Raw genomic sequence first — 24,913 nt, 5'->3', positions numbered from 1 at the left:
GAGAGTTGTTGTGCCAGTTCTGGGTGGATAAAGCTCTCCGTGCTTCCACTGTCAATTAAGCATTTAACCCGGCACCCGTTTACCTCGATGTCCACCATTGATCTGGATAGCGGGTGCGGCCTGGTCTGGTCCACTGTGACCGATGCCACTGTAGGGCCCTGATCGATACAAGATGGCGTCCATGCTGTCTGCTCACAAGATGGCGGACCCCACGAGGTCGGGCAAGATGGCGTCCAAGATGGCCGCTCCCACGGCGCACACGTGGCGGTGGTGGGTTTTCCGGCGGTTGGTTTTCCGGCGGGGTTCCCTCTGCACACCTTCCCGAAGTGCCCCTTCTTACCACACTTAAAGCAGGTGGTGCCTTTCGCCGGGCACAGGTTTCTGGTGTGCTTTGGCTGCCCGCAGAAGTAGCAGTTGGGTCCCTGACGCGTCGCGGCTGTCGTAGGGCTTCTAGGGGGAGAGCGGGGCCCAGCCGGTGTCGGGCTGTCGGGCGGGGAAGATGCCTTCCAAGATGGCGGCGCCCTCGGTGCACACGTGGCGGCGTGGACGGCGCGGGCTGAAGAGTAGGCGTCCGAGTTTCTCTGGGCCACATCCAGGGATCGCGCGGTGTCCGCAGCCTGTTTCAGGTCCAACCCCGTTTTTTCCAGCAGTCTTTGCCGGATGTAAGTGGAGCTGAGGCCTGTGATGAAGGCATCACGAACAAGCTCGTCAGTGTACACTGCGGCTTTTACATCTTGGCACTTGCAGTCTTTGCCAAGCATTTTCAGGGTGCTTAGGAACTCCTCCACCGATTCCCCAGGTCGCTGTGCGCGGGTAGCGAGCAGGTGCCTAGCATACACCTCATTCGTAGGCTGCTGGTAATGCGCCTTTAAGATGTCGCAGGCGGCCAGGTACGTCTCGGCGTCTTGGATGAGGGGGTAAACCCGGTGGCTTACCCAATTCCGCAGAATTCCGAGTCTCATCCTCGCAGCGTCCGTAGCGTCTTTGACGGCTGCGGAATTGTCCAGGAAGAATTCCATACACTCAAACCAGTGTCCGAAGCGTGCTGATGCGTCCGGAGCATGTTGATCCAAATCCAAACGTTCGGGTTTCAGGAGTTGATCCATAGTGTTGAAAAATAAGTTAATAAAATTGATGTGCCTCAATAATTCCGAGACTCGAAGTTAGCAGAACAAAAACAAGGCTTTTATTAACTTAGAAAGTAACACGTAAGAGAGAGAGATGTCTTCCTTCTGGAGACTGAGGCCAGACTGAAGCTAGCTTACAAACGGGGCCAGGTATGGGCGGAGCCCTACACACAGCACATTCCAGCACATTCCAGTATACAATACAGCACATTCCAGTACACAATACAATGAGGTCTGGGGGAAGGGAAATGACACTGAAACCGATCTCAGTCGCAGGCAGTGGTGAATGGAATATTTCATCACACCTTCACTCCCTTATCTTGCAAAAATCTGTCTATCTCCACCTGGTCAAGAAGGTAAGAGCCCATGGGATCCAGGGTGACTTGGCACATTGGATCCAAAACTGGCTTAGTGGCAGAAGGCAGAGGGTGATGGTCGAAGGTTGTTTTTGTGACTGGAAGCCTGTGTCCAGTGGGATACTGCAGGGATCGGTGCTGGGTCCCTTGCTGTTTGTGGTCTGCATTAATGATTTGGATGTGAATGTAAAAGGTATGATCAGTAAGTTCGCAGATGACACGAAAATTGGTGGGGTGGTAAATAGCGAGAAGGGTAGCCTCAGTCTGCAGGATGATATAGATGGGTTGGTCAGATGGGCAGAACAGTGGCAAATGGAATTTAACCCTGAAAAGTGTGAGGTGATGCATTTTGGAGGGACTAACAAGGCAAGGGAATACACAATGAATGGTAAGACCCGAGGAAAGACAGAGGATCAGAGGGACCTTGGTGTGCATGTACGTAGATCCCTGAAGGCAGCAGAACAGGTGGATAAGGTGGTTAAAAAGGCATATGGGATACTTGCCTTCATTAGCCGAGGCATAGAATATAAAAGCAGGGAGGTTATGATGGAGCTGTACAAAACGCTAGTTAGGCCACAGCTGGAATACTGTGTGCAGTTCTGGTCGCCACACTATAGGAAGGATGTGATTGCTTTGGAGAGGGTGCAGAGGAGATTCACCAGGATGTTACCTGGGCTGGAGCGCTTCAGCTATGAAGAAAGACTGGACAGGCTGGGGTTGTTTTCCTTGGAGCAGAGAAGGCTGAGGGGGGGACCTGATTGAGGTGTACAAAATTATGAGGGGCATAGATAGGGTAGATAGAAAGGAACTTTTTCCCTTAGTAGAGGGGTCAATAACAAGGGGGCATAGTTTCAAGGTAAGGGGCAGGAGGTTTAGAGGGGATTTGAGGAAGAACTTTTTCACCCAGAGGGTAGTTGGAATCTGGAACTCACTGCCTGAAAGGGTGGTAGAGGCAGGAACCCTCACAACATTCAAGAAGCATTTAGATGAGCACTTGAAACGCCATAGCATACAAGGCTACGGACCAAGTGCTGGAAAATGGGATTAGATTAGACAGGGCTTGATGGCCGGCGCGGACACGATGGGCCGAAGGGCCTCTTTCTGTGCTGTATAACGCTGTGACTCTATGACTAAATGTATTTAATGACCCAGCCTCCACGGCTCTCTGGGGCAGAGAATTCCACAGATTTACGACCCTCTGAGAGAAGAAATTCCTCTTCCAACTCAGTTCTAAAAGGGCGACACTTTATTCTGAAACTATGCCCCCTAGTTCTAGATTTCCCCACAATCAACATCACCAAAACAGATGATCCGGTCATCATCACATTGCTGTTTGTGGGAGCTTGCTGTGCACAAATTGGCTGCTGCATTTCCTACATTACAACAGCGACTACACTTCAAAAAGTACTTAATTGGCTGTAAAGCGCTTTGGTACATCTTGTGGTTGTGAAATGCGCTACAGAAATGCAAGTCTTTCTTTTTGTTTCGTGTTCGGTTATGTTATTAACTCCTCACTCAGGAGGACGTTGTTTAAAAAGGGAGAAAGGGATAGACCGAGTAATTACAGGCCAGTCAGCCTAACCTCGGGGGTGGGAAAATTATTGGAAAAAATTCTGAGGGACAGGATAAATCTTCATTTAAAAAGACACGGATTAATCAGGGACAGTCAGCATGCATTTGTTATGGGATGGTCGTGTCTGACGAACTGGACTGAACTTTTTGAGGAGGTAACAAGGAGGGTCGATGAGGGTAGTGCGTTTGATGTAGTCTATATGGATTTTAGCAAAGCCTTTGATAAGGTCCCGCATGGCAGACTGGTCACGAAAGTAAAAGCCCATGGGATCCAAGGCCAAGTGGCAAGTTGGATCCGACATTGGCTCAGAGGCAGGAAACAAAGGGTAATGGTCGAAGGGTGTTTTTGTGACTGGAAGGCTGTTTCCAGTGGGGTTCCGCAGGGCTCAGTACTGGGTCCTATGCTTTTTGTGGTATATATCAATGATTTGGACTTGAATGTAGGGGGTATGATTAAGAAATTTGAAGAAGTTACAAAAATTGGCCGTGTGGTTGATAATGACGAAGAAGGCTGCAGACTGCAGGAAGATATCAATGGACTGGTCAGGTGGGCAGAACAGCGGCAAATGGAATTCAATCTGGAGAAGTGTGAGGTAATGCATTTGGGGAGGGCAAGCAAGGCAAGGGAATACACAATAAATGGTAGGACATTGAGAAGTGCAGAGGATCAGAGGGACCTTGGAGTGCATGTCCACAGATCCCTGAAGGTAGCAGGGCAGGTAGATAAGGTGGTTAAGATGGCATACGGGATACTTGCCTTTATTAGTCGAGGCATAGAATACAAGAGCAGGGAGGTTATGCTTGAACTGTATAAAACACTAGTTAGGCCACAGCTAGAATACTGCGATCGGTTCTGGTCACCACATTACAGGAAGGATGTGACCGCACTAGAGAGGGTGCAGAGGGGATTTACGAGGATGTTGCCTGGGCTGGGGAATTTTAGCTATGAGGAAAGATTGGAGAGGCTGGGGTTGTTTTCTTTGGAACAGAGGAGGCTGAGGGGAGACTTAATTGAGGTGTATAAAATTATAAAGGGCCCAGATAGAGTGGATAGGAAGGACCTATTTCCATTAACAGACGGGTCAATAACCAGGGGGCATAGATTTAAAGTAATTGGTCGGAGGTTGAGAGGGGATTTGAGGAGAATTTTTTTCACCCAGAGGGTGGTGGGGGTCTGGAACTCACTGTCTGAAAGGGTGGTAGAGGCAGAAACCCTCATCACATTTAAAAAGTACTTGGATGTGCACTTGAAGTGCCGTAACCTGCAGGGCTACGGACCAAGAGCTGGAAAGTGGTATAGGGTGGATAGCTTGTCGGCCAGCACGGACAAGATGGGCCGAATGGCCTCCTTCTGAGCTGTAAATTTCTGTGATTCTATGACGAGATAAAGGAGATGGCTGCAGGATTTCCTCAGGAATGCTGTCTATCTAACACCATGGGAATGCTGAAGTGTAGTTTTAAAATCATAAGAAATAGGTGCAGGTTTAGGCCATTCAGCCCCTCGAGTCTGCTCCGCCATTCAATAAGATCACGGCTGATCATCCACCTCATCTCCACTTTCCCGCCCGATCCCCATATCCCTCGATTCCCCTAGAGTCCAAAAATCTATCGATCTCAGCCTTGAATATACTCAACGACTGAGCCTCCACAGCCCTCTGGGGTAGAGAATTCCAAAGATTCACCACCCTCTGAGTGAAGAAATTTCTCCTCATCTCAGTCCTAAATGGCCGACCCCTTATTCTGACCCTGGTTCTAGACTCTCCAGCCAGGGGGAAACAGCCTCTCAGCATCTCCCCTGTCAAACACTGTAAGAATTTTGTATGTTTCAATGAGATCGCCTCTCATTCTTCTAAACTCCAGAGAATATAAGCCTAGCCTCCTCAATCTCTCCTCATAGGACAATCCTCTCAGCCCAGGAATCAGTCTTGTGAACATGGCATGAAGTTATGTGGAGCTCTGGCTGTCGTGAGCGAGCCTGGGGGGCGGGGGGGGGGAGGTGCAGTGGGGGTGGGGGTGAAGTTGGTTCAACGCCTGGAGCGTGTAAAAGCTCGGCTGCGCGCTTTGGTCACCCGAAGTCCCGTGCCGCGCGCAGTCGTTCCCCCGGGAACCTTTGCCCCTCAATGGGACAAATCCGGGACACCAAGAGGGAGAGACACCATCTGGGAGGCTGCCATAATGTTGGCCTTCGTAGCGAGAGGGTTTGAGTACAGGAACAAGGATGTCTTGCTGCAGTTGTACAGGGCCTTGGTGAGACCACACCTTGAGTATTGTGTGCAGTTTTGGTCGCCTTATCTGAGGAAGGATGTTCTTGCCATGGAAGGAGTTCAGCGAAGATTCACCAGGCTGATACTTGGGATGGCAGGAATGACGTATGAGGAGAGATTGGGACGATTGGGCTTGTACTCGCTGTAGTTTAGAAGAATGAGAGGGGATCTCATTGAAACTTATAAAATACTGGCAGGACTGGACAGACTAGATGCAGGAAGGATGTTCCAGATGGCTGGGGAGTCCAGAACCAGGGGTCACAGTCTAAGGATAAGGGGTAAGCCATTTAGGACAGAGATGAGGAGGAATTTCTTCACCCAGAGAGTGGTGAACCTGTGGAATTCTCTACCACAGAAGGCAGTAGAGGCCAATTCATTAAATATATTCAAGAAGGAGTTGGATACATTTCTTAAGGCTAAGGGGATCAAGGGATATGGGGAGAAGGCAGGGACAGGGTACTGAATTTGGATGATCAGCCATGATCTCATTGAATGGCGGAGCAGGCTCGAGGGGCCGAATGGCCTACTCCTGCTCCTATCTCCTATGCTTCTATGTAATGAACGGGATGTCTGTCGTCCCAGAATGTGGAGCCGCTCCCGCTGGGGCAGCACAGAGTGTCTAACGCGCGGCTAAAGTCAGTACGTTAGAGGGTCAGTGCGTGCGGTCAGGCTCCCTCGCTTGGCCAGGAAGCTTTTTATTTTTACACAGCGAGTTGTTGTGATCTGGAACACACTGCATAAAAGGTTGGTGAAAATTATCAAAAAGACTAATGGGACGCTGGCCTTTATATCTAGAGGACTACAGTACAAGGGGGGTAGAAGTAATGCTGCAGTGATACAAAACCCTGGTTAGACCTCACCTGGAGTACTGTGAGCAGTTCTGGGCACCACACATTAGGAAGGATAGATTGGCCTTGGAGGGAGTGTAGCGTAGGTTTACCAGAATGATACCAGACTCCAAGGTTTAAGCTACGAGGAGAGATTACACAAATTAGAAACATAGGCCTAGAAATTCAGTTGCTTGCGCCACCAGTTTGCGCCCAAAGAGGCCACTCAGAGGCTTTAGCGCCACTGGCCACAACCACCGCGATATTTAGCGGGGCGCTAATGGCGGCGTTAGCCTGTAGCGCTGCGCCGCCACCGATGACGTCATCGGTGTGCGCAGCGCCCCGCTACCGCCCCGAACGCCATATTAGGCCGTGCCCGCCTCTTCCGCGCTGGCCGCAAATAGCAACCGGTACACAGGGGCCAACCTGTGGCGGTAGTGGTGCTAGTTAAGGTGGAGGTGCGGCCGGCCGCTTTTTCGGCGGCCGCCTGCCCGCACCTCCATCCCCGGCCTCCTACACCACCCACCCCCCCCCCCCCCGCGGCATTGCCGGCTGTTTCCCGAGAGCCCGGCACTTCTCCTTGGTGCCGGGCTCATTTGCCGGCACTCGCGAGCGGGGATCGCGCTGTTGTAGCCACCTCCCCCTTAACAGTGGGAGGAAGGCCTGCAGTACCGCAGCGTGCCGTGCCGCAGCGGGTGGCGCTGCGGCACTTTGCGCGCCGATATTCAGTTTCAGCGCCCCAAGCGGGGCACGGGAAGCCTCGTTTAGCGGCCGGTTTCCATTTGGGGCGCAGAAACTGAATATCCCGATGGTGCAAGTGGCTCCGCACGCAGCGGTAATTCCAGCGCCCAGGCGAGCTTGGCGCCCCAAACTGAATTTTTAGCCCTTAGAAACATAGAAGATAGAAGCAGGAGTAGGCCATTCGGCCCCTCGAGCCTGCTCCGCCATTTAATGAGATCATGGCTGATCATCCAAATTCAGTACCCTGTCCCTACCTTCTCCCCATACCCCTTGATCCCTTTAGCCTTAAGAAATATATCCAACTCCTTCGTGAATATATTTAATGAATTGGCCTCTACTGCCTTCTGTGTTAGAGAATTCCACTGGTTCACCACTCTCTGGGTGAAGAAATTCCTCCTCATCTCTGTCCTAAATGGCTGACCCCTTATCTTTAGACTGTGACCCCTGGTTCTGGACTCCCCGACCATCGCGAACATCCTTCCTGCATCTAGTCTGTCCAGTCCTGTCAGAATGTTATAAGTTTCAATGAAATCCCCTCTCATTCTTCTAAACGCCAGTGAGTATAAGCCCATTTGACCCAATCTCTCCTCATACGTCATTCCTGCCATCCCAGGTATCAGCCTGGTGAATCTTCGCTGAACTCCCTCCATGGCAAGAACATCCTTCCTCAGGTAAGGCGACCAAAACTGCACACAATGGTCAAGGTGTGGTCTCACCAAGGCCCTGTACAACTGCAGCAAGACATCCTTATTCCTGTACTCGAACCCTCTCCCTATAATTTAGAAGGTTAAGGGGTGATCAGATCGAAGTTTTCAAGATATTAAGGGGAACAGATAGGGTAGATAGAGAGAAACTATTTCCGCTGTTTGGGGATTCTAAGACTAGGGGACATAGTCTAAAAATTAGAGCCAGACCTTTCAGGAGTGAATTTGGGAAACACTTCTACACACAAAGGGTGGTAGAAGTGTGGAACTCTCTTCCACAAACGGCAATTGATGTTAGACCAATTGTTAATGTTTGTTTTTTTTTGTTAACCAAAGTTATGGGGCAATGGCGGGTAGACGGAGTTAGGTCGCAGATCAGCCATGATCTCATTGAATGGCAGAGCAGGCTCAAGGGGCTGAATGGCCTCTTCCTGTTCCCATAGTGGAAGCAGATTCAATAGTAAGTTTCAAAAAGAGAACAACAACTTGTATTTATATAGTGCCTTTAACGCAGTAAAACTTCCCAAGGCGCTGCACAGGAGTATTTTAAGACAAAAAATTTGACACCGAGCCACATAAGGATAAATTAGGGCAGGCAAAGAAGTAGGTTTTAAGGAGCGTCTTAAAGGGGGAAAGAGAAGTAGAGAGGTGGAGAGGTTTAGGGAGGGAATTCCAGAGCTTAGGGCCCAGGCAACAGAAGGCACGGCCACCAATGGTGGAGCGATTATAATCAGGGATGCTCAAGAGGGCAGAATTAGAGGAGCGCAGATATCTCGGGGGAGGTTGTGGGGCTGAAGATGATTACAGAGATAGGGAGGGGCTGATGTGCCAAATAACTGCCTGAATCGAAGAGGTTAAAGCTTAAAACTAAAGGCTTTTATTAAGTAAGAACATGGCATCGAGTTAACACAAGGCAGCCATCATTCATCACCGACCCAGCCCTTATGAGTAAGACTCACACGAATCCGGAGGATCCAGAGGGGCGGGGCTAGGGAGGAGCATTAGTGGTTACATCTGTAGAACACTCCAGACATTAGCAAGTACAACAACAACAGACAATACAAATGCCAGAACACAGAGTTATTTCATCACATTCACCCCCTGCTATAGATTCAGTCTGTCAGGAGGTCTGATAGTCCTCTGGGAATGACGTAACTCTTGCTGAGGCTCCTCCCAGAGTACTAACTCTGGTTCATTCGAATTCCCAGAATCATCAGTGTTTTCCACACTGAGGATTTGTGTCTCTGAAGGTCCAATACCATGATTGAACTTTACTCTCAGAGTCGAACTCTTTTCAAGCTCCAGCAGGTGCAAGATCTTTAATAGAGACCGTATCCTCTCGCCCATCCGGATATTGAATGTACGCATACTGGGGATTAGCATGGAGGAGTTGTACTTCCTCCACCAGTGGATCAGTCTTGTGGCCTCTCACATGTCTGCGCAACAGCACAGGGCCCGTGGTCGTCAACCATGTGGGTAACCATACTCCATTAGTAGCTTTTCTTGGCAAGCTAAACATCCTTTCATGAGGGGTGGCATTCGTCGCTGTACACAAAAGAGACCTTATGGAATGCAGCACGTCTGGCAGGACATCCTGCCAGCGAGAGGTCGGCAGGCCTCGCGACTTCAGAGACAGTACGATAGCCTTCCACACTGTCGCATTTTCTTTCTCAACCTGCCCATTACCACGAGGGTTATAGCTGGTAGTTCTACTCGTTGCAATCCCTTTCGATAGCAAAAACTGTCGCAATTCTTCGCTCATAAAGAACCCCTATCACTATGTATATAGTTAGGCATGCCAAACAAGGAAAACAGTTGGCAGAGGCATTTAATTACAACAGCACTGGTCACATCCGGACAGGAGATAACAAAAGGGAACCGAGACTACTCGTCTATAATATTAAGAAAAGAGACATTACGGTCGCTCAATGGAAGGGGACCTTTAAAATCGAGACTCAAACGCTCAAATGGTCGAGTTGCTTTAATAAGATGAGCTGGCTCGGACGGCTTATAGAAGCGGGGTTTGCATTCAGCACAAACACGACAGGTTCTGGTCATTGTCCGGACCTCCTCAATAGAGTAGGGTAGATTGTGGGACATAATGAAGTGGTTCATTCTGGTAACCCCAGGGTAGCAGAGTGCATCGTGGAGATTTTGAAGCTTATCTATACCTAGACTAGCACATACTCCTTGTGACAAAACATCCGATGGCTCATTGAATGCTCCAGGCCTGTACTGAATATCATAGTCATATGTTGGCAGTTCTATTCACCATCTTAAAATCTTATCATTTTTGATCTTGCTTCTCTGCTTAGTATTGAACATAAAGACCACAGATCGCTGGTCCGTAATAAGCGTAAAACGTTGGCCAGCGAGATAATGTCTCCAATACCTGACTGCTTCGATAATCGCCTGTGCCTCCTTTTCCACTGAAGAATGTCGAAGTTCTGGTCCTTGCAATGTACGAGAGAAGAAAGCTACTGGTCTACCAGCTTGGTTAAGAGTTGCTGCCAACACAAAATCAGATGCATCACTTTCCACTTGAAAAGGGATCTTCTCATCCACGGCATATACCACTGCCTTCTCAATGTCCCGTTTGATATTAAAGAAAGCCTTCTGAGCTTCCGCCGATAGCGGAAAAGACGTCGACTTAATAAGAGGTCGGACTTTATCTGAGTAGTTAGCCACCCACTGGGCATAGTATGAGAAGAATCCCAGACACCTTCTTAAAGCTTTTACAGTGTGAGGTAAAGGTAATTCCTTAAGTGGATGTAATCTTTCAGGATCTGGCCCGATTACCCCATCCTCCACAACGCAACCAAGAATACACAAACGTGTAGTATTGAAGGTACACTTGTTTTCGTTGCAGGTCAGATTTAACCTCTTTGCAGTCTCTAGGAATTTCGCGAGATTTTGATCATGCTCCCGTTGGTCGCGCCCACAGATAGTAACATTGTCCAGGTACGGGAATGTTGCTTCCAATGCGTATTCATCCACCATACGATCCATTTCCCGTTGGAAGACGGATACCCCATTCGTCACTCCAAAGGGCACCCTAAGGAATTGGTACAGGCGTTCATTAGCTTCGAAGGCCGTATAAGGTCAGTCTTCTATTTTGATGGGGAGTTGATGGTAGGCAGACTTTAAATCAATGGTGGAGAACACGCGGTACCGAGCTATCTGGTTCACCATCTCAGAAATACGAGGCAAAGGATAGGCGTCTAATTGGGTATACAAGTTTATAGCCTGGCTATAATCGACCACAAGTCTTTTCTTTTCATTAGTTTTAACCACCACCACCTGGGCACGCCACGGGCTATTACTATGTTCGATGATTCCCTCCCGTTGAAGCCTTTCCACTTCCTCTTTTATAAATGTTTTATCTTCTGAACTATACCGTCGACTCTTAGTCACTATAGGTCTACAATTAGGAGCAAGGTTCGCGAACAAAGAAGGCGGACTTACTTTTAAAGTAGAAAGGCCGCAGACTGTGAGTGGAGGCTGAGATCCACCATACTTAAGGGTGACGCTCTCATGCTGACACTGGAAGGCCAAGCCTAAAATTAAGTTCACACACAACTGAGGTAATATGAGGAGTTTAAAATCCTTATACTCCGTATCCTTAACATTCAATGTGACTTTACAATATCCAGTTACCTCCAAAGTAAGGGACTTGGATGCCATCACAATTTCACTTCGAGTAGGATACACCTTCAATGAACAGGAGTTAACAAGGTTGGGGTGTATAAAACTTTCAGTACTGCCACAGTCTATCAAACACCCAGTAGGACGACCATTAATCTTGATGTCCATCATAGATTTCGACAAGGAACACGGTATGGTCTGGTCAACCGTAGCCGAGGCTAGAGTAAAACGATAGGCGGCAGCAGAGAAGACATCGGGTACAGGATTACCCTTACACACTTTACTAAAATGTCCCCGTTTCTTACATTTAAAACAGGTAGCCTCTCTGGCTGGGCATCTTTGCCTGGGGTGTTTAGATTGGCCACAAAAATAACACTTAGACCCATGGGGTACAGCCGCAACAATAGGATTAAGTGGAGGCTCCATTGGTGTTATGGATGCCTCCATACTCGGAACACACGAGGCTGAGAGAGACGCATGGGCTGATGCATACACTTCTAAATTCTTCTGGGCTACATCTAACGATCGAGCAGTAGCGACGACCGTTTTTAAAACTAACGAGTCGTTCTCGAGGAGTCTCTGTCTAATATAATTAGATCGGAGGCCAGATATGAAAGAATCGCGGATGGCTTCTTCCTGATACACTATGGCAGAGACAGCCTTGTAGTTGCAATCCTTAGCCAAAGCCTTAAGGTCCTGCAGGAAATCGTCCAGGGATTCCTCGGGTAATTGCCTGCGAGTAGACAAAAGATACCTGGCGTATACTTCATTAACCGACTTAAGGTACTGGGCCTTAAGAGCTGCGAGGGCCTCTTCATATGTAGTAATATCTTCAATTATAGAGTAAGTTTGATGACTTACCAAGTTGGTTAGAAGACCCAACTTGTTAACCGACGGATCGATCGATGCGATGAAGTGTTGAAAACAACGAAGCCAATGCGTAAATTTCTTCAACGCATCTGCCGAATAGGGATCGACATCCAGACGCTCTGGTTTCAAAAATCGATCCATCTTCCAAAAGTTGTTACTTAATAAAATTGATGTGCCAAATAACTGCCTGAATCCAAGAGGTTAAAGCTTAAAACTAAAGGCTTTTATTAAGTAAGAACATGGCATCGAGTTAACACAAGGCAGCCATCATTCATCATCGACCCAGCCCTTATGAGTAAGACTCACACCAATCCGGAGGATCCAGAGGGGTGGGGCTAGGGAGGAGCATTAGTGGTTACATCTGTAGAACATTCCAGACATTAGCAAGTACAACAACAACAGACAATACAAATGCCAGAACACAGAGTTATTTCATCACAGGGGCGAATTGGATAAACAAAAGATTACAGGGCTATGGGGAAAGAGCAGGGCAGAGCGGGACTAACTGGCTCTTTCACAGAGCCGGCACAGGCACCATGGGCCGAATGGCCTCCTTCTGTGTCGTATCATTCTATGATTCTTGGGGATGTGGACAGCCTGCAGTGGGACCCTGTGGCAGGCCTTAAGGGCTGTTCTTCAGTTCCTCCAGCAGAGGGAACCAGATACTACACCTGCCTCACCGAACAGATCTCTACTTTGGCCGTTGTATTTACGTAGCACTCCGAGACACTGCAAGATCGTACAGCTTCGCTTACAGTCAACCACGTTCAAAGAGCAACGCGGGACAACCCAGCAGCCTATTTGTACCGACACAGCAGCGATTAGACAGATGAGTCGGGTCAGGACACCGGGAGGACTCACCTCCTGTCCGAGTGGTTAACAGAATCGAACTAGGAATAACGTTGAAAGAAAGAAAGAAAGAACTTGCATTTATATAGTGCCTTTTACAACCGCAGGACGTCCCAAAGCGCTTTACAGCCAATGAAGTACCGTCACTGTTGTAATGTAGGAAACCCGGCAGCCAATTTGCACACAGCAAGCTCCCGCAGATAGCAACGTGATAATGACCAGATAATCTGTTTCAGTGATGCTGATTGAGGGATAAATATTGGCCCCACGACACCGGCAGAACTCCCCCTGCTCTTCTAAGAAATAGTGGCCATGGGATCTTTTACATCCACCTGAGAGAGAGCAGACGGGGCCTTGGTTTAACATCGCATAGAATCATAGAAATTTACAGCACAGAAGGAGGCCATTTGGCCCATCGTGTCCGTGCCGGCCGAGAAAGAGCCATCCAGCCTAATCCCACTTTCCAGCTCTTGGTCCATAGCCCTGCAGGTTACGGCACTTCAAGCGCATATCCAAGTACTTTAAAATGTGATGAGGGTCTCTGCCTCTCCCACCCTTTCAGGCAGTGAGTTCCAGACCCCCACCGCCCTCTGGGTGAAGAAAGTTCTCCTCAACTCCCCTCTAATCCTCCTACCAATTACTTTAAATCTGTGCCCCCCTGGTTATTGACCTCTCTGCTAAGGGAAATAGGTCCTTCCTATCCACTCTATCTAGGCCCCTCATCATTTTATACACCTCAATTAAATCTCCCCTCAGCCTCCACTGTTCCAAAGAAAACAACCCCAGCCTATCCAATCTTTCCTCATCTGAAAAACGGCACCTCCGACAGTGCGGCACTCCCTCAGCACTGCACTGGGAGTGTCGGCCGAGATTTTTGAGCGCCAGTCCCTGGAGTGGGACTTGAACCCCCGACCTTCTGACTCAGAAGGCGAGGGTGCTACCACACTGAGCCACAGCTGACACCTGCTTCCAACTTGGAAGGAATTTTTCCAGCGGAACTTCAAGGGCAGGATTAGCAGGATCAGGGGCAGCGAGAGCAGGAGCGCTGGCTCATTTATTCCCCTCTTCAGCCCCAGGCCACTGAGGCCAACTGCAGCCAGTTGCAAAGGCGGCACCTCTGCCAGCGCAGCATGATTCTGCGCCCAAGTCTCTGGGGTGGGACTATGAACCCACAGCCTGTCTGACTCAGGAGCAAGTGTGCTACCCACTCAGCCACAGCCGACAAGGAAAAACATCAGGAGAAACCTCTTTACCCGGAGAGTGGTGAGAATGTGGAACTCGCTGCCACAGGGAGTGGTTGAGGTGAATAGCAGAGATGCATTTAAGGGGAAGCTAGATAACCACATGAGGGAGAAAGGAAGAGAAGGCTATGCTGACGGGGTGAGATGAACAGGGGTGGGAAGAGGCTCGTGTGGAGCATGAACACTGGCATGGACCAGTTGTGCTGAATGGTCGGTTTCTCTGCTGTAAATTGTATGTAACACGCTTGTGTGGTTTCAGACTGCAGCCGTCAATCCCATTACAGGCAGAAGCGCCTGGAGGCGCAGATCATGGGAGGGAGCGACGCCAGGCCAGGCGATTGGCCCTGGCAGGTCAGTCTCCAGAAGGGAGGGACTCACATCTGCGGGGGATCCATCCTCAACCAATGGTGGGTGTTAACCGCAGCGCACTGCATGAAAAAATTCAGGTGAGCACAAGGAGGTGGGGTGAGTGAGATTCTCAGTGCCTGGGGTCTCTCAGACCCTCTCCCTCAGGGAGATATCTGTACACTGACTGGGGTCTCTCAGTCCCTCTCTCTCAGGGAGATATCTGTACACTGACTGGTGTCTCTCAGTCCCTCTCCCTCAGGGAGATATCTATACACTGACTGGGGTCTCTCAGTCCCTCTCTCAGCAAGATATCTGTACACTGACTGGGGTCTCTCAGTCCCTCTCTCTCAGGGAGATATCTGTACACTGACTGGGGTCTCAGTCCCCCTCTCTCAGGGAGATATCTGTACACTGACTGGTGTCTCTCAGTCCCTCTCTCTCAGGGAGATATCTGTACACTGACTAGTGTCTCTCAGTCCCTCTCCCTCAGTGAGATATCCGTCTGACTGGGGTCTCTCAGTCCTTCTCTCTCAGGGAGATATCTGTCTGACTGGGGTTTCCTCAGTTCCTCTCACAGGGTGATAGCTGTACACTGACTGGGGTCTCTCAGTCTCTCTCTCTCAGGGAGATATCTATACACTGACTGGGGTCTCTCAGTCCCTCTCTCTCAGGGAGATATCTGTACACTGACTGGGGTTTCTCAGTCCCTCTCTCTCAGGGAGATATCTGTACACTGACTGATGTCTCTCAGTCCCTCTCTCTCAGGGAGATATTTGTACACTGACTGGGGTCTCTCAGAACCCCTCCCTCAGGGAGATATCTGTACACTGACTGGGGTCTCTCAGTCCCTCTCTCTCAGGGAGATATCTGTACACTGACTGGGGTCTCAATCCCTCTCTCTCAGGGAGATATCTGTACACTGACTGGTGTCTCTCAGTCCCTCTCTCTCAGGGAGATATCTGTACACTGACTGGTGTCTCTCAGTCCCTCTCTCTCAGGGAGATATCTGTACACTGACTGGGGTCTCTCAGTCCCTCTCTCTCAGGGAGATATCTGTACACTGACTGGGGTCTCTCAGTCCCTCTCTCTCAGGGAGATATCTGTACACTGACTGGTGTCTCTCAGTCCCTCTCTCTCAGGGAGATATCTGTACACTGACTGGTGTCTCTCAGTCCCTCTCTCTCAGGGAGATATCTGTACACTGACTGGGGTCTCAATCCCTCTCTCTCAGGGAGATATCTATACACTGACTGGTGTCTCTCAGTCCCTCTCTCTCAGGGAGATATCTGTACACTGACTAGTGTCTCTCAGTCCCTCTCCCTCAGTGAGATATCTGTCTGACTGGGGTCTCTCAGTCCTTCTCTCTCAGGGAGATATCTGTACACTGATTGGTGTCTCTCAGTCCTTCTCTCAGGGAGATATCGGTACACTGACTGGGGTCTCTCAGTCCCTCTCACAGGGTGATAGCTGTACACTGACTGGTGTCTCTCAGTCCCTCTCTCTCAGGGAGATATCTGTACACTGTCTGGTGTCTCAGTTTCTCTCTCTCAGGGAGATATCTGTACACTGACAGGTGTCTCTCAGTCCCCCTCCCTCAGGGAGATATCTGTACACTGACTGGGGTCTCTCAGTCCCTCTCTCGGGGAGATATCTGTACACTGACTGGGGTCTCTCTCTCTCAGGGAGATATCTGTACACTGACTGATGTCTCTCAGTCCCTCTCAATTCAAATTCAAATTCAAATCGCCTTATTGGCATGGACAAGGTACATCTTATGTTGCCAAAGCATCGAAAAACATTTATGGTTGCACACATAAACGCAGATCTATCCATACAGTGTATAAACAGATATATCCCTGAGTGTATAAATATACATTCATATAATTTGTATATACACTTTTCTTAGATTTAATGGTTGTCCCTCTGTTTATGGCAAGCTGCAACATAATTACTGATTTAAAAATTTTGAGCCAAATGCTAATTGGGATTTCTATTTGGATTGATTTTTTAATGGCATAGAAAGACCTTCTTGCTTTCTCTTTCAGTTCATTCACAGCCAGATGAAAATTTCCCGTAGAACTGATTTTTAAGCCCAAGTATGTGTAGTTAGTGGTTTGCTCAATTTTAGTTGTTCCTAGTGTGAAATTTATTCTGGGTCCCTGATGTCTGGATCTTTGCTGGAACACAAGGACTTTGGTTTTTTGGTGGTTTATTGTCAGGGCCCAGGTCTGACAGAACGACCCTAGCAGATCTCAGGGAGATATCTGTACACTAACTGGGGTCTCTCAGTCCCTCTCTCTCAGGGAGATATTTGTACACTGACTGGGGTCTCAGTCCCTCTCTCTCAGGGAGATGTCTGTACACTGATTGGTGTCCCTCAGTCCCTCTCTCTCAGGGAGATATTTGTACACTGACTGGGGTCTCAGTCCCTCTCTCCCAGGGAGATGTCTGTACACTGACTGGTGTCCCTCAGGCCCTCTCTCTCAGGGAGATATCTGTACACTGACTAGTGTCTCTCAGTCCCACTCCCTCAGGGAGATATCTGTCTGACTGGGGTCTCTCAGTCCCTCTCTCTCAGGGAGATAGCTATACCCTGACTGGTGTCTCTCAGTCCTTCTCTCTCAGGGAGATATTTGTCTGACTGGGGTTTCTCAGTCCCTCTCTCTCAGGGAGATATCTGTACACTGACTGGGGTCTCTCAGTTCCTCTCACAGGGTGATAGCTGTACACTGACTGGGGTCTCTCAGTCTCTCTCTCTCAGGGAGATATCTGTACACTGACTGGGGTCTCTCAGTCTCTCTCTCTCAGGGAGATATCTGTACACTGACTGGTGTCTCTCTGTACCTCTCCCTCAGGGAGATATCTGTACACTGACTGGTGTCTCTCAGTCCCTCTCTCTCAGGGAGATATCTGTACACTGACAGGTGTCTCTCAGTCCCCCTCCCTCAGGGAGATATCTGTACACTGACTGGGGTCTCTCAGTCCCTCTCTCGGGGAGATATCTGTACACTGACTGGGGTCTCTCTCTCTCTGGGAGATATCTGTACACTGATTGGGGTCCCTCTCTCTCAGGGAGATATCTGTACACTGACTGGGATCTCTCAGTCCCTCTCTCTCAGGGAGATATCTGCACACTGACTGGGGTCTCTCAGTCCCTCTCTCTCAGGGAGATATCTGTACACTGACTGGGGTCTCTCAGTCCCTCTCTTGGGGAGATATCTGTACACTGACTGGGGTCTCTCAGTTCCTCTCACAGGGTGATAGCTGTACACTGACTGGGGTCTCTCAGTCTCTCTCTCTCAGGGAGATATCTGTACACTGACTGGGGTCTCTCAGTCTCTCTCTCTCAGGGAGATATCTGTACACTGACTGGTGTCTCTCTGTACCTCTCCCTCAGGGAGATATCTGTACACTGACTGGTGTCTCTCAGTCCCTCTCTCTCAGGGAGATATCTGTACACTGACAGGTGTCTCTCAGTCCCCCTCCCTCAGGGAGATATCTGTACACTGACTGGGGTCTCTCAGTCCCTCTCTCGGGGAGATATCTGTACACTGACTGGGGTCTCTCTCTCTCTGGGAGATATCTGTACACTGATTGGGGTCCCTCTCTCTCAGGGAGATATCTGTACACTGACTGGGATCTCTCAGTCCCTCTCTCTCAGGGAGATATCTGCACACTGACTGGGGTCTCTCAGTCCCTCTCTCTCAGGGAGATATCTGTACACTGACTGGGGTCTCTCAGTCCCTCTCTTGGGGAGATATCTGTACACTGACTGGGGTCTCTCAGTCCCTCTTGCTCAGGGAGATATCTGTACATTGAATGGGGTCTCTAAGTCCCTTTGTCCCTGACCTGACCCTTATGCTCTTCCAGAGGTCGGTACAACTCATCCCACTGGAATTCTTGGCCTTCAAACGTACACAAGGCCCCATTAACCAGAAACTTAACTGGACCAGCTGCATACTGTACATACATAGTCTAAGGATAAGGGGTAAGCCATTAAGACTGAGATGAGGTGGAATTTCTTCACCCAGAGAGTGGTGAACCTGTGGAATTCTCTGCCACAGAGGGCAGTTGAGGCTAATTCATTAAATATATTCAAGAAGGAGTTGGATATATTTCTTGAGGCTAGAGGGATCAAGGGATTTGGGGAGAAAGCAGGGACAGGGTACTGAATTTGGATGATCAGCCATGATCTCATTAAATGGTGGAGCAGGCTCGAGGGGCCGAATGGCCTACTCCTGCTCCTATCTTCTATGTTTCTATACTGTGTCAACAAGAGCAGGTCAGAGGCTGGGTATTCTGCGGTGAGTGTCTCACCTCCTGACTCCCCAAAGCCTTTCCACCATCTACAAGGCACAAGTCAGGAGTGTGATGGAATACTCTCCACTTGCCTGGATGAGTGCAGCTCCAACAACACTCAAAAAGCTCGACACCATCCAGGACAAAGCAGCCCGCTTGATTGGCACCCCATCCACCACCTTAAACATTCACTCCCTCCACCACCGGCGCACCGTGGCTGCAGTGTGTACCATCTACAAGATGCACTGCAGCAACTCGCCAAGGCTTCTTCGGCAGCACCTCCCAAACCCGCGACCTCTTCCACCTGGAAGGACAAGGACAGCAGGTGCATGGGAACACCGCCACCTCCAAGTTCCCCTCCAAGTCACACACCATCCTGACTTGGAAGTATATTGCCGATCCTTCATCGTCGCTGGGTCAAAATCCTGGAACTCCCTCCCTAGCAGTACTGTGGGAGTATCTTCACCACACGGACTGCAGCGGTTCAAGAAGGCGGCTCACCACCACCTTCTCAAGGGCAATTAGGGATGGGCAATAAATGCTGGCCTTGCTAGCGACGCCCACATCCCATAAAAAATGAATTAAATAAATAAATACATTAGGGTAGAGGAAGCAGGAAGCCCCAATGTAGAGACATCCTGGGCCCTCTGCATCACCGGCCTTGCTTGGGACCAATAGAGACTCCAACCAACAACCCCCACCTCAAACATGGACAACCGTAGCTCCCATGTTATGCGGGACCTGTCTAAATTTGGGCCTCTACGTCAAGGCTCCTTCTTGAGGGATCAGCACTTGAGTGAGATATCGGAAGGAAGCCAGAGCAGGAGATGAAAGGGGAAAATCCAGGGCTGAAAATAATGGAGTTCTTTACTCCCCAGGTCTGAGCACATCTCCGTGGAGACAGGAACGATAGAACTGGGACATGGTGATGCCCAGAGACACGAGGTGGCTGAGATCATGATCCACCAGGACTACAACCATTCGACATTCGACAGTGACATCGCCATGCTCCAGCTGAAGGCACCAATCAGCTTCGATAGTAACCAAGTGCCCGTCCTCCTGCCCCCCAACGAGCAGTTCGACGTCAAGAATTGGGCACCTTGCTTCGTCATTGGCTGGGGCTTAACACACCACGGTGAGGCACTGAACGAGCCTGTCAAACATGTAAAGTGGATACCCGGGAGTGAGTTACAGGCTGGAATCTAATCGAAGGGTTCGGGGGGTTTATATATAGAATAACAGATACCCGGGAGTGAGTTACAGGCTGGAATCTAATCGAGGGGTTCGGGGGGTTTATATATAGAATAACAGATACCCGGGAGTGAGTTACAGGCTGGAATCTAATCGAGGGGTTCGGGGGGTTTATATATAGAATAACAGATGCCCAGGAGTGAGTTACAGGCTGGAATCTAATCGAGGGGTTCGGGGGGTTTATATATAAAATAACAGATACCCGGGAGTGAGTTACAGGCTGGAATCTAATCGAGAGGTTCGGGGGGATTATATATAGAATAACAGATACCCGGGAGTGAGTTACAGGCTGGAATCTAATCGAGGGGTTCGGGGGAGTTTATATATAGAATAACAGATACCTGGGAGTGAGTTACAGGCTGAAATCTAATCGAGGGGTTCGAGGGGTTTATATATAGAATAACAGATACCCGGGAGTGATTTACAGGCTGGAATCTAATCGAGGGGTTCTGGGTGGTTTATGTATAGAATAACGGATACCCGGGAGTGAGTTACAGGCTGAAATCTAATCGAGGGGTTCGGGGGGTTTATATATAGAATAACAGATACCCGGGAGTGAGTTACAGGCTGGAATCTAATCGAGAGGTTCGGGGGGATTGTATATAGAATAACAGATACCCGGGAGTGAGTTACAGGCTGGAATCTAATCGAGGGGTTCGGGTGTTTATATATAGAATAACAGATACCCGGGAGTGAGTTACAGGCTGGAATCTAATCGAGGGGTTCGGGGGAGTTTATATATAGAATAACAGATACCTGGGAGTGAGTTACAGGCTGAAATCTAATCGAGGGGTTCGAGGGGTTTATATATAGAATAACAGATACCCGGGAGTGATTTACAGGCTGGAATCTAATCGAGGGGTTCTGGGTGGTTTATGTATAGAATAACGGATACCCGGGAGTGAGTTACAGGCTGGAATCTAATCGAGCTATTCGAGGGTTTTATATATCGAATAACAGATACCCGGGAATGAGTTGCAGGCTGGAATCTAATCGAAGGGTTTGGGGGTTTATATATAGAATAACAGATACCCGGGAGTGAGTTACAGGCTGGAATCTAATCGAGGGGTTCGGGGGGTTACATATACAATAACAGATACCCGGGAGTGAGTTACAGGCTGGAATCTAATCGAGGGTTTCAGGGGGTTTATATATAGAATAACGGATACCCGGGAGTGAGTTACAGGCTGGAATCTAATCGAGGGGTTCGGGAGGTTTATATATAGAATAACTGATACCCGGGAGTGAGTTACAGGCTGGAATCTAATCGAGGGTTTCGGGGGGTTTATATATAGAATAACAGATACCCAGGAGTGAGTTACAGGCTGGAATCTAATCGAGGGGTTCGGGGGGTTTATATATAGAATAACAGATACTTGGGAGTGAGTTACAGGCTGGAATCTAATCGAGGGGTTCGGGGGGTTTATATATAGAATAACAGATACCCGGGAGTGAGTTACAGGCTGGAATCTAATCGAGGGTTTCGGGGGGTTTATATATAGAATAACAGATACCCGGGAGTGAGTTACAGGCTGGAATCTAATCGAGGGGTTCGGGGGGGTTTATATATAGAATAACAGATACCCGGGAGTGAGTTACAGGCTGGAATCTAACGGGCTGCAGGAGTGTGTGGGGGCGGGGAGCGGGGGTGGTTCTGGTGGTTTATTTATAGAATAACGGATTCCAGTGAGACTGAAGTAGATGCCACCTTCAGGGTGGAAAATATGAACAGAGGCTAAAACAGTCCAATGATGTCGATCCTTATCCCGAGCTGGCCTTGGGCAAACTGCGGGCATACAACAATGGGGCATTGGAGATAATAATCTGCAGTAAAGCAGAGAGATACTTAGTGCTAATACACATTGCCTAGAAATTCAGTAGCGCCCTGTTTGGGGCGCCAGCCTCGCCAGGGCGGTAAAAGTAGCGCCCCGGAAGTAGTCGCAGCCGCCTGCCAGAATTCACTTTGCGCACCCCAAAGGGAAGCGCGGCGCTACTGGAGGCGCCCCGCATCCCTCTTGGGCCGCTACAGCTGAAGATCGCTGTGCAACTTGCCGCAGTGCCACACGCTGCGGCACGGCGCGCTGCGCTACTGCAGGCCTTCCTCCCCTTCTTAAAGGGGAGGGGCCTTGTGCAGCGCGATTGAGGATCGCGAGTGCAGGCAAAAAAGCCCGGCACCGAGGAGAATTGCCGGGCTCTTGGAACGCAGTCGGCACTCCGCGGGGTGGGGGGGGGGTGGCTCAGGCGGCCGGGGACGGCAGCGTGGACAGGTGCTGGCAGGCGGCCCGCAAAAAAAATGGCCGCCCCGCACCTCAGCGCCTCTACCACCACAGGTAGGCCCCCCTGAACCGGTCGCAAATAGCGTCTGGCGTTAAAGCAGGGGGCGCTACTAAATATCGCGATCGGGGCGGTAGCGGGGCGTTGTGCACACCGATGATGTTATCAGTGGCGGCGCAGCGCCAACGGCTAGCGCCGCCATTAGCGTCCCACTAAATTTAGCGGGAGGCGTGGCCAGTGGCTTCCGACCCACTTAGTGCCCTCTTAAGGCGCTAACGGGTGGCGCAGCCCACTGAATTTCTAGGCCATTGTCTTGAAGCCTTGGAGCACTTGTACTGTTATCGGGCTGAAAATGAATCCGACAGTGAGCACTTCAAAAAAAGCCCCAAAGCTCCCCCCCACCCCCACCTCTCATCTTGAATTGATGTACAATAGATCAAGCAATCTATTTTCAGACCTGCTGCTCTAGATACACTTAACGCTTCTCCTGCTAAACCTCTGCTTTGTAATCCACAAGGGCTCGAAGCCGTCGCGTAAAGAGCGAAAGTGCGGCCAGGAGCTCGGGCAGCGCGGTGGTGCTGACACTGACCTTTCACCTTTGGGGGGCCTAGGCTCAAAAATCGAGCCCAGGCCGAGGGAGGAAAGGAATTGGTCGGCGCCTGTGTCTCGTCCACCGTGCCACACAAAAAAAATGTTTCCCTTGCTAAGTCGCTGGCTCATGGCCTCCTGGGATGAGAGGCCTCTCCTATGGGGAGAGGTTGAGTACAGCGGGCCTATGTTCTCTGGAGTTTAGAAGAAGGAGAGATGATCTCAGATCAATCTTAGATGTTTCAATGAAATCACCTCTCATTTAGCTACTGCCTCAGGACGTCACAAAGCGCTTCACAGCCAATGAAGTACTTTTTGAAGTGTAGCCACGGTTGTAATGTAGGAAACACGGCAGCCAATTTGCGCACAACAAGCTCCCACAAACAGCAATGTGATAATGGCCAGATAATCTGTTTTTAGTGATGTTGATTGAGGGATACATATTGGCCCAGCACACCGGGGAGAACTCCCCTGCTCTTCTTCGAAATAGTGACCGTGGGATCTTTTACGTCCACCCGAGGGGGCAGACGGAGCCTCTCATGTGAAAGGCAGCACCTTCGGCAGTGCAGCACTCCCTCAGCACTGGAACTGGGAGCGTCAGCCTGGATTTTTTGCGCTCAAGTCTCTCGAGTGGGACTTTGAACCCATAGACCTTCTGGCTTCAGAGGCGAAATGTGTTACCAACTGAGCCAAGCCTAATCGAGGCCCTGTTCGGGTGGATGTAAAAGATCCCGTGGCACCGTTGGAAGATAAGGAGGGAAGAGTTCTGGCCAGCATTCCACCCTCAACTAAACCCCAACAAAAGTGGATTCTGTGGTCTTTTATCCCACTTGCTGTTTGTGGGATCTTGCTGTACACACAAAGGCCACCACAGTTGCCTGCAAGACACTGCGCTTCACGAGGAAATAAATGGTTATGAAGCACTGTGGGACGTCCTGAGGATGGGAAAGGGGCTGAATAAATGTAAGTACTTTTACAGCCCACTCACTCCAGCGATCCACTCTAGCTGACCCTCTCTTGATTCCCCTCCTCCCCACCCTCATTCTCCCTGCCTCGATTCCCCTCCTCCCCACCTTCATTCTCCCTGCCTCGATTCCCCTCCTCCCCACCTTCATTCTCCCTGCCTCAATTCCCCTCCTCCCCACCCTCATTCTCCCTGCCTCGTTTCCCCCCCTCCCCACCCTCATTCTCCCTCCCTCAATTCCCCTCCTTCCCACCCTCATTCTCCCTCCCTCAATTTCCCCTCCTCCCCACCCTCATTCTCCCTCCCTCAATTTCCCCTCCTCCCCACCCTCGTTCTCCCTCCCTCGATTCCCCTCCTTCCCACACTCATTCTCCCTCCCTCGATTCCCCTCCTTCCCACCCTCATTCTCCCTGCCTCGATTCCCCTCCTTCCCACCCTCATTCTCCCTCCCTTGTTTCCCCTCCTTCCCACCCTCATTCTCCCTGCCTCGATTCCCCTCCTCCCCACCTTCATTCTCCCTGCCTCAATTCCCCTCCTTCCCACCCTCATTCTCCCTCCCTCGTTTCCCCCCCTCCCCACCCTCATTCTCCCTCCCTCAATTCCCCTCCTTCCCACCCTCATTCTCCCTCCCTCAATTTCCCCTCCTCCCCACCCTCACTCTCCCTCCCTCAATTTCCCCTCCTCCCCACCCTCGTTCTCCCTCTCTTGATTCCCCTCCACCCCACCCTCATTCGCCCTCACTCAATTCCCCTTCTTCCCACCCTCATTCTCCCTGCCTCGATTCCCCTCCTCCCCACCCTTGTTCTCCCTTCCTCAATTTCCCCTCCTCCCCACCCTTGTTCTCCCTCCCTCAATTTCCCCCCTCCCCACCCTTGTTCTCCCTCCCTCGATTCCCCTCCTCCCCACCCTCGTTCTCCCTCCCTCAATTTCCCCTCCTCCCCACCCTCGTTCTCCCTCCCTCGATTCCCCTCCTCCCCACCCTCGTTCTCCCTC

At 50.1% G+C, this 24,913-nt stretch overlaps 1 protein-coding gene across 1 annotated transcript in view; it reads left to right on the top strand.

Moving 5' to 3' along the window:
• The window catches only part of LOC147090646 (serine protease 55-like), a 45,525-nt gene that overhangs the window by 5,411 nt on the left and 15,201 nt on the right, over positions 1-24,913 (top strand). Inside the window, exons 2-3 of the mRNA XM_085977140.1 lie at positions 14,456-14,642; positions 19,722-19,978. Coding sequence (XP_085833266.1) covers positions 14,456-14,642; positions 19,722-19,978 — 444 coding nt within the window. The remainder of the gene's footprint in view (positions 1-14,455; positions 14,643-19,721; positions 19,979-24,913) is intronic.

This window comes from Somniosus microcephalus, unplaced genomic scaffold (assembly GCF_052327205.1).
Source record: "Somniosus microcephalus isolate GS21.2 unplaced genomic scaffold, FLI_Smic_1.0 unresolved_chr4, whole genome shotgun sequence".
In the NCBI taxonomy this organism is placed as follows: Eukaryota; Metazoa; Chordata; class Chondrichthyes; order Squaliformes; family Somniosidae; genus Somniosus; species Somniosus microcephalus.
The sequence above is the reverse complement of the archived record's forward strand: the minus strand, read 5'-3'. Positions and strand labels throughout refer to the sequence as shown.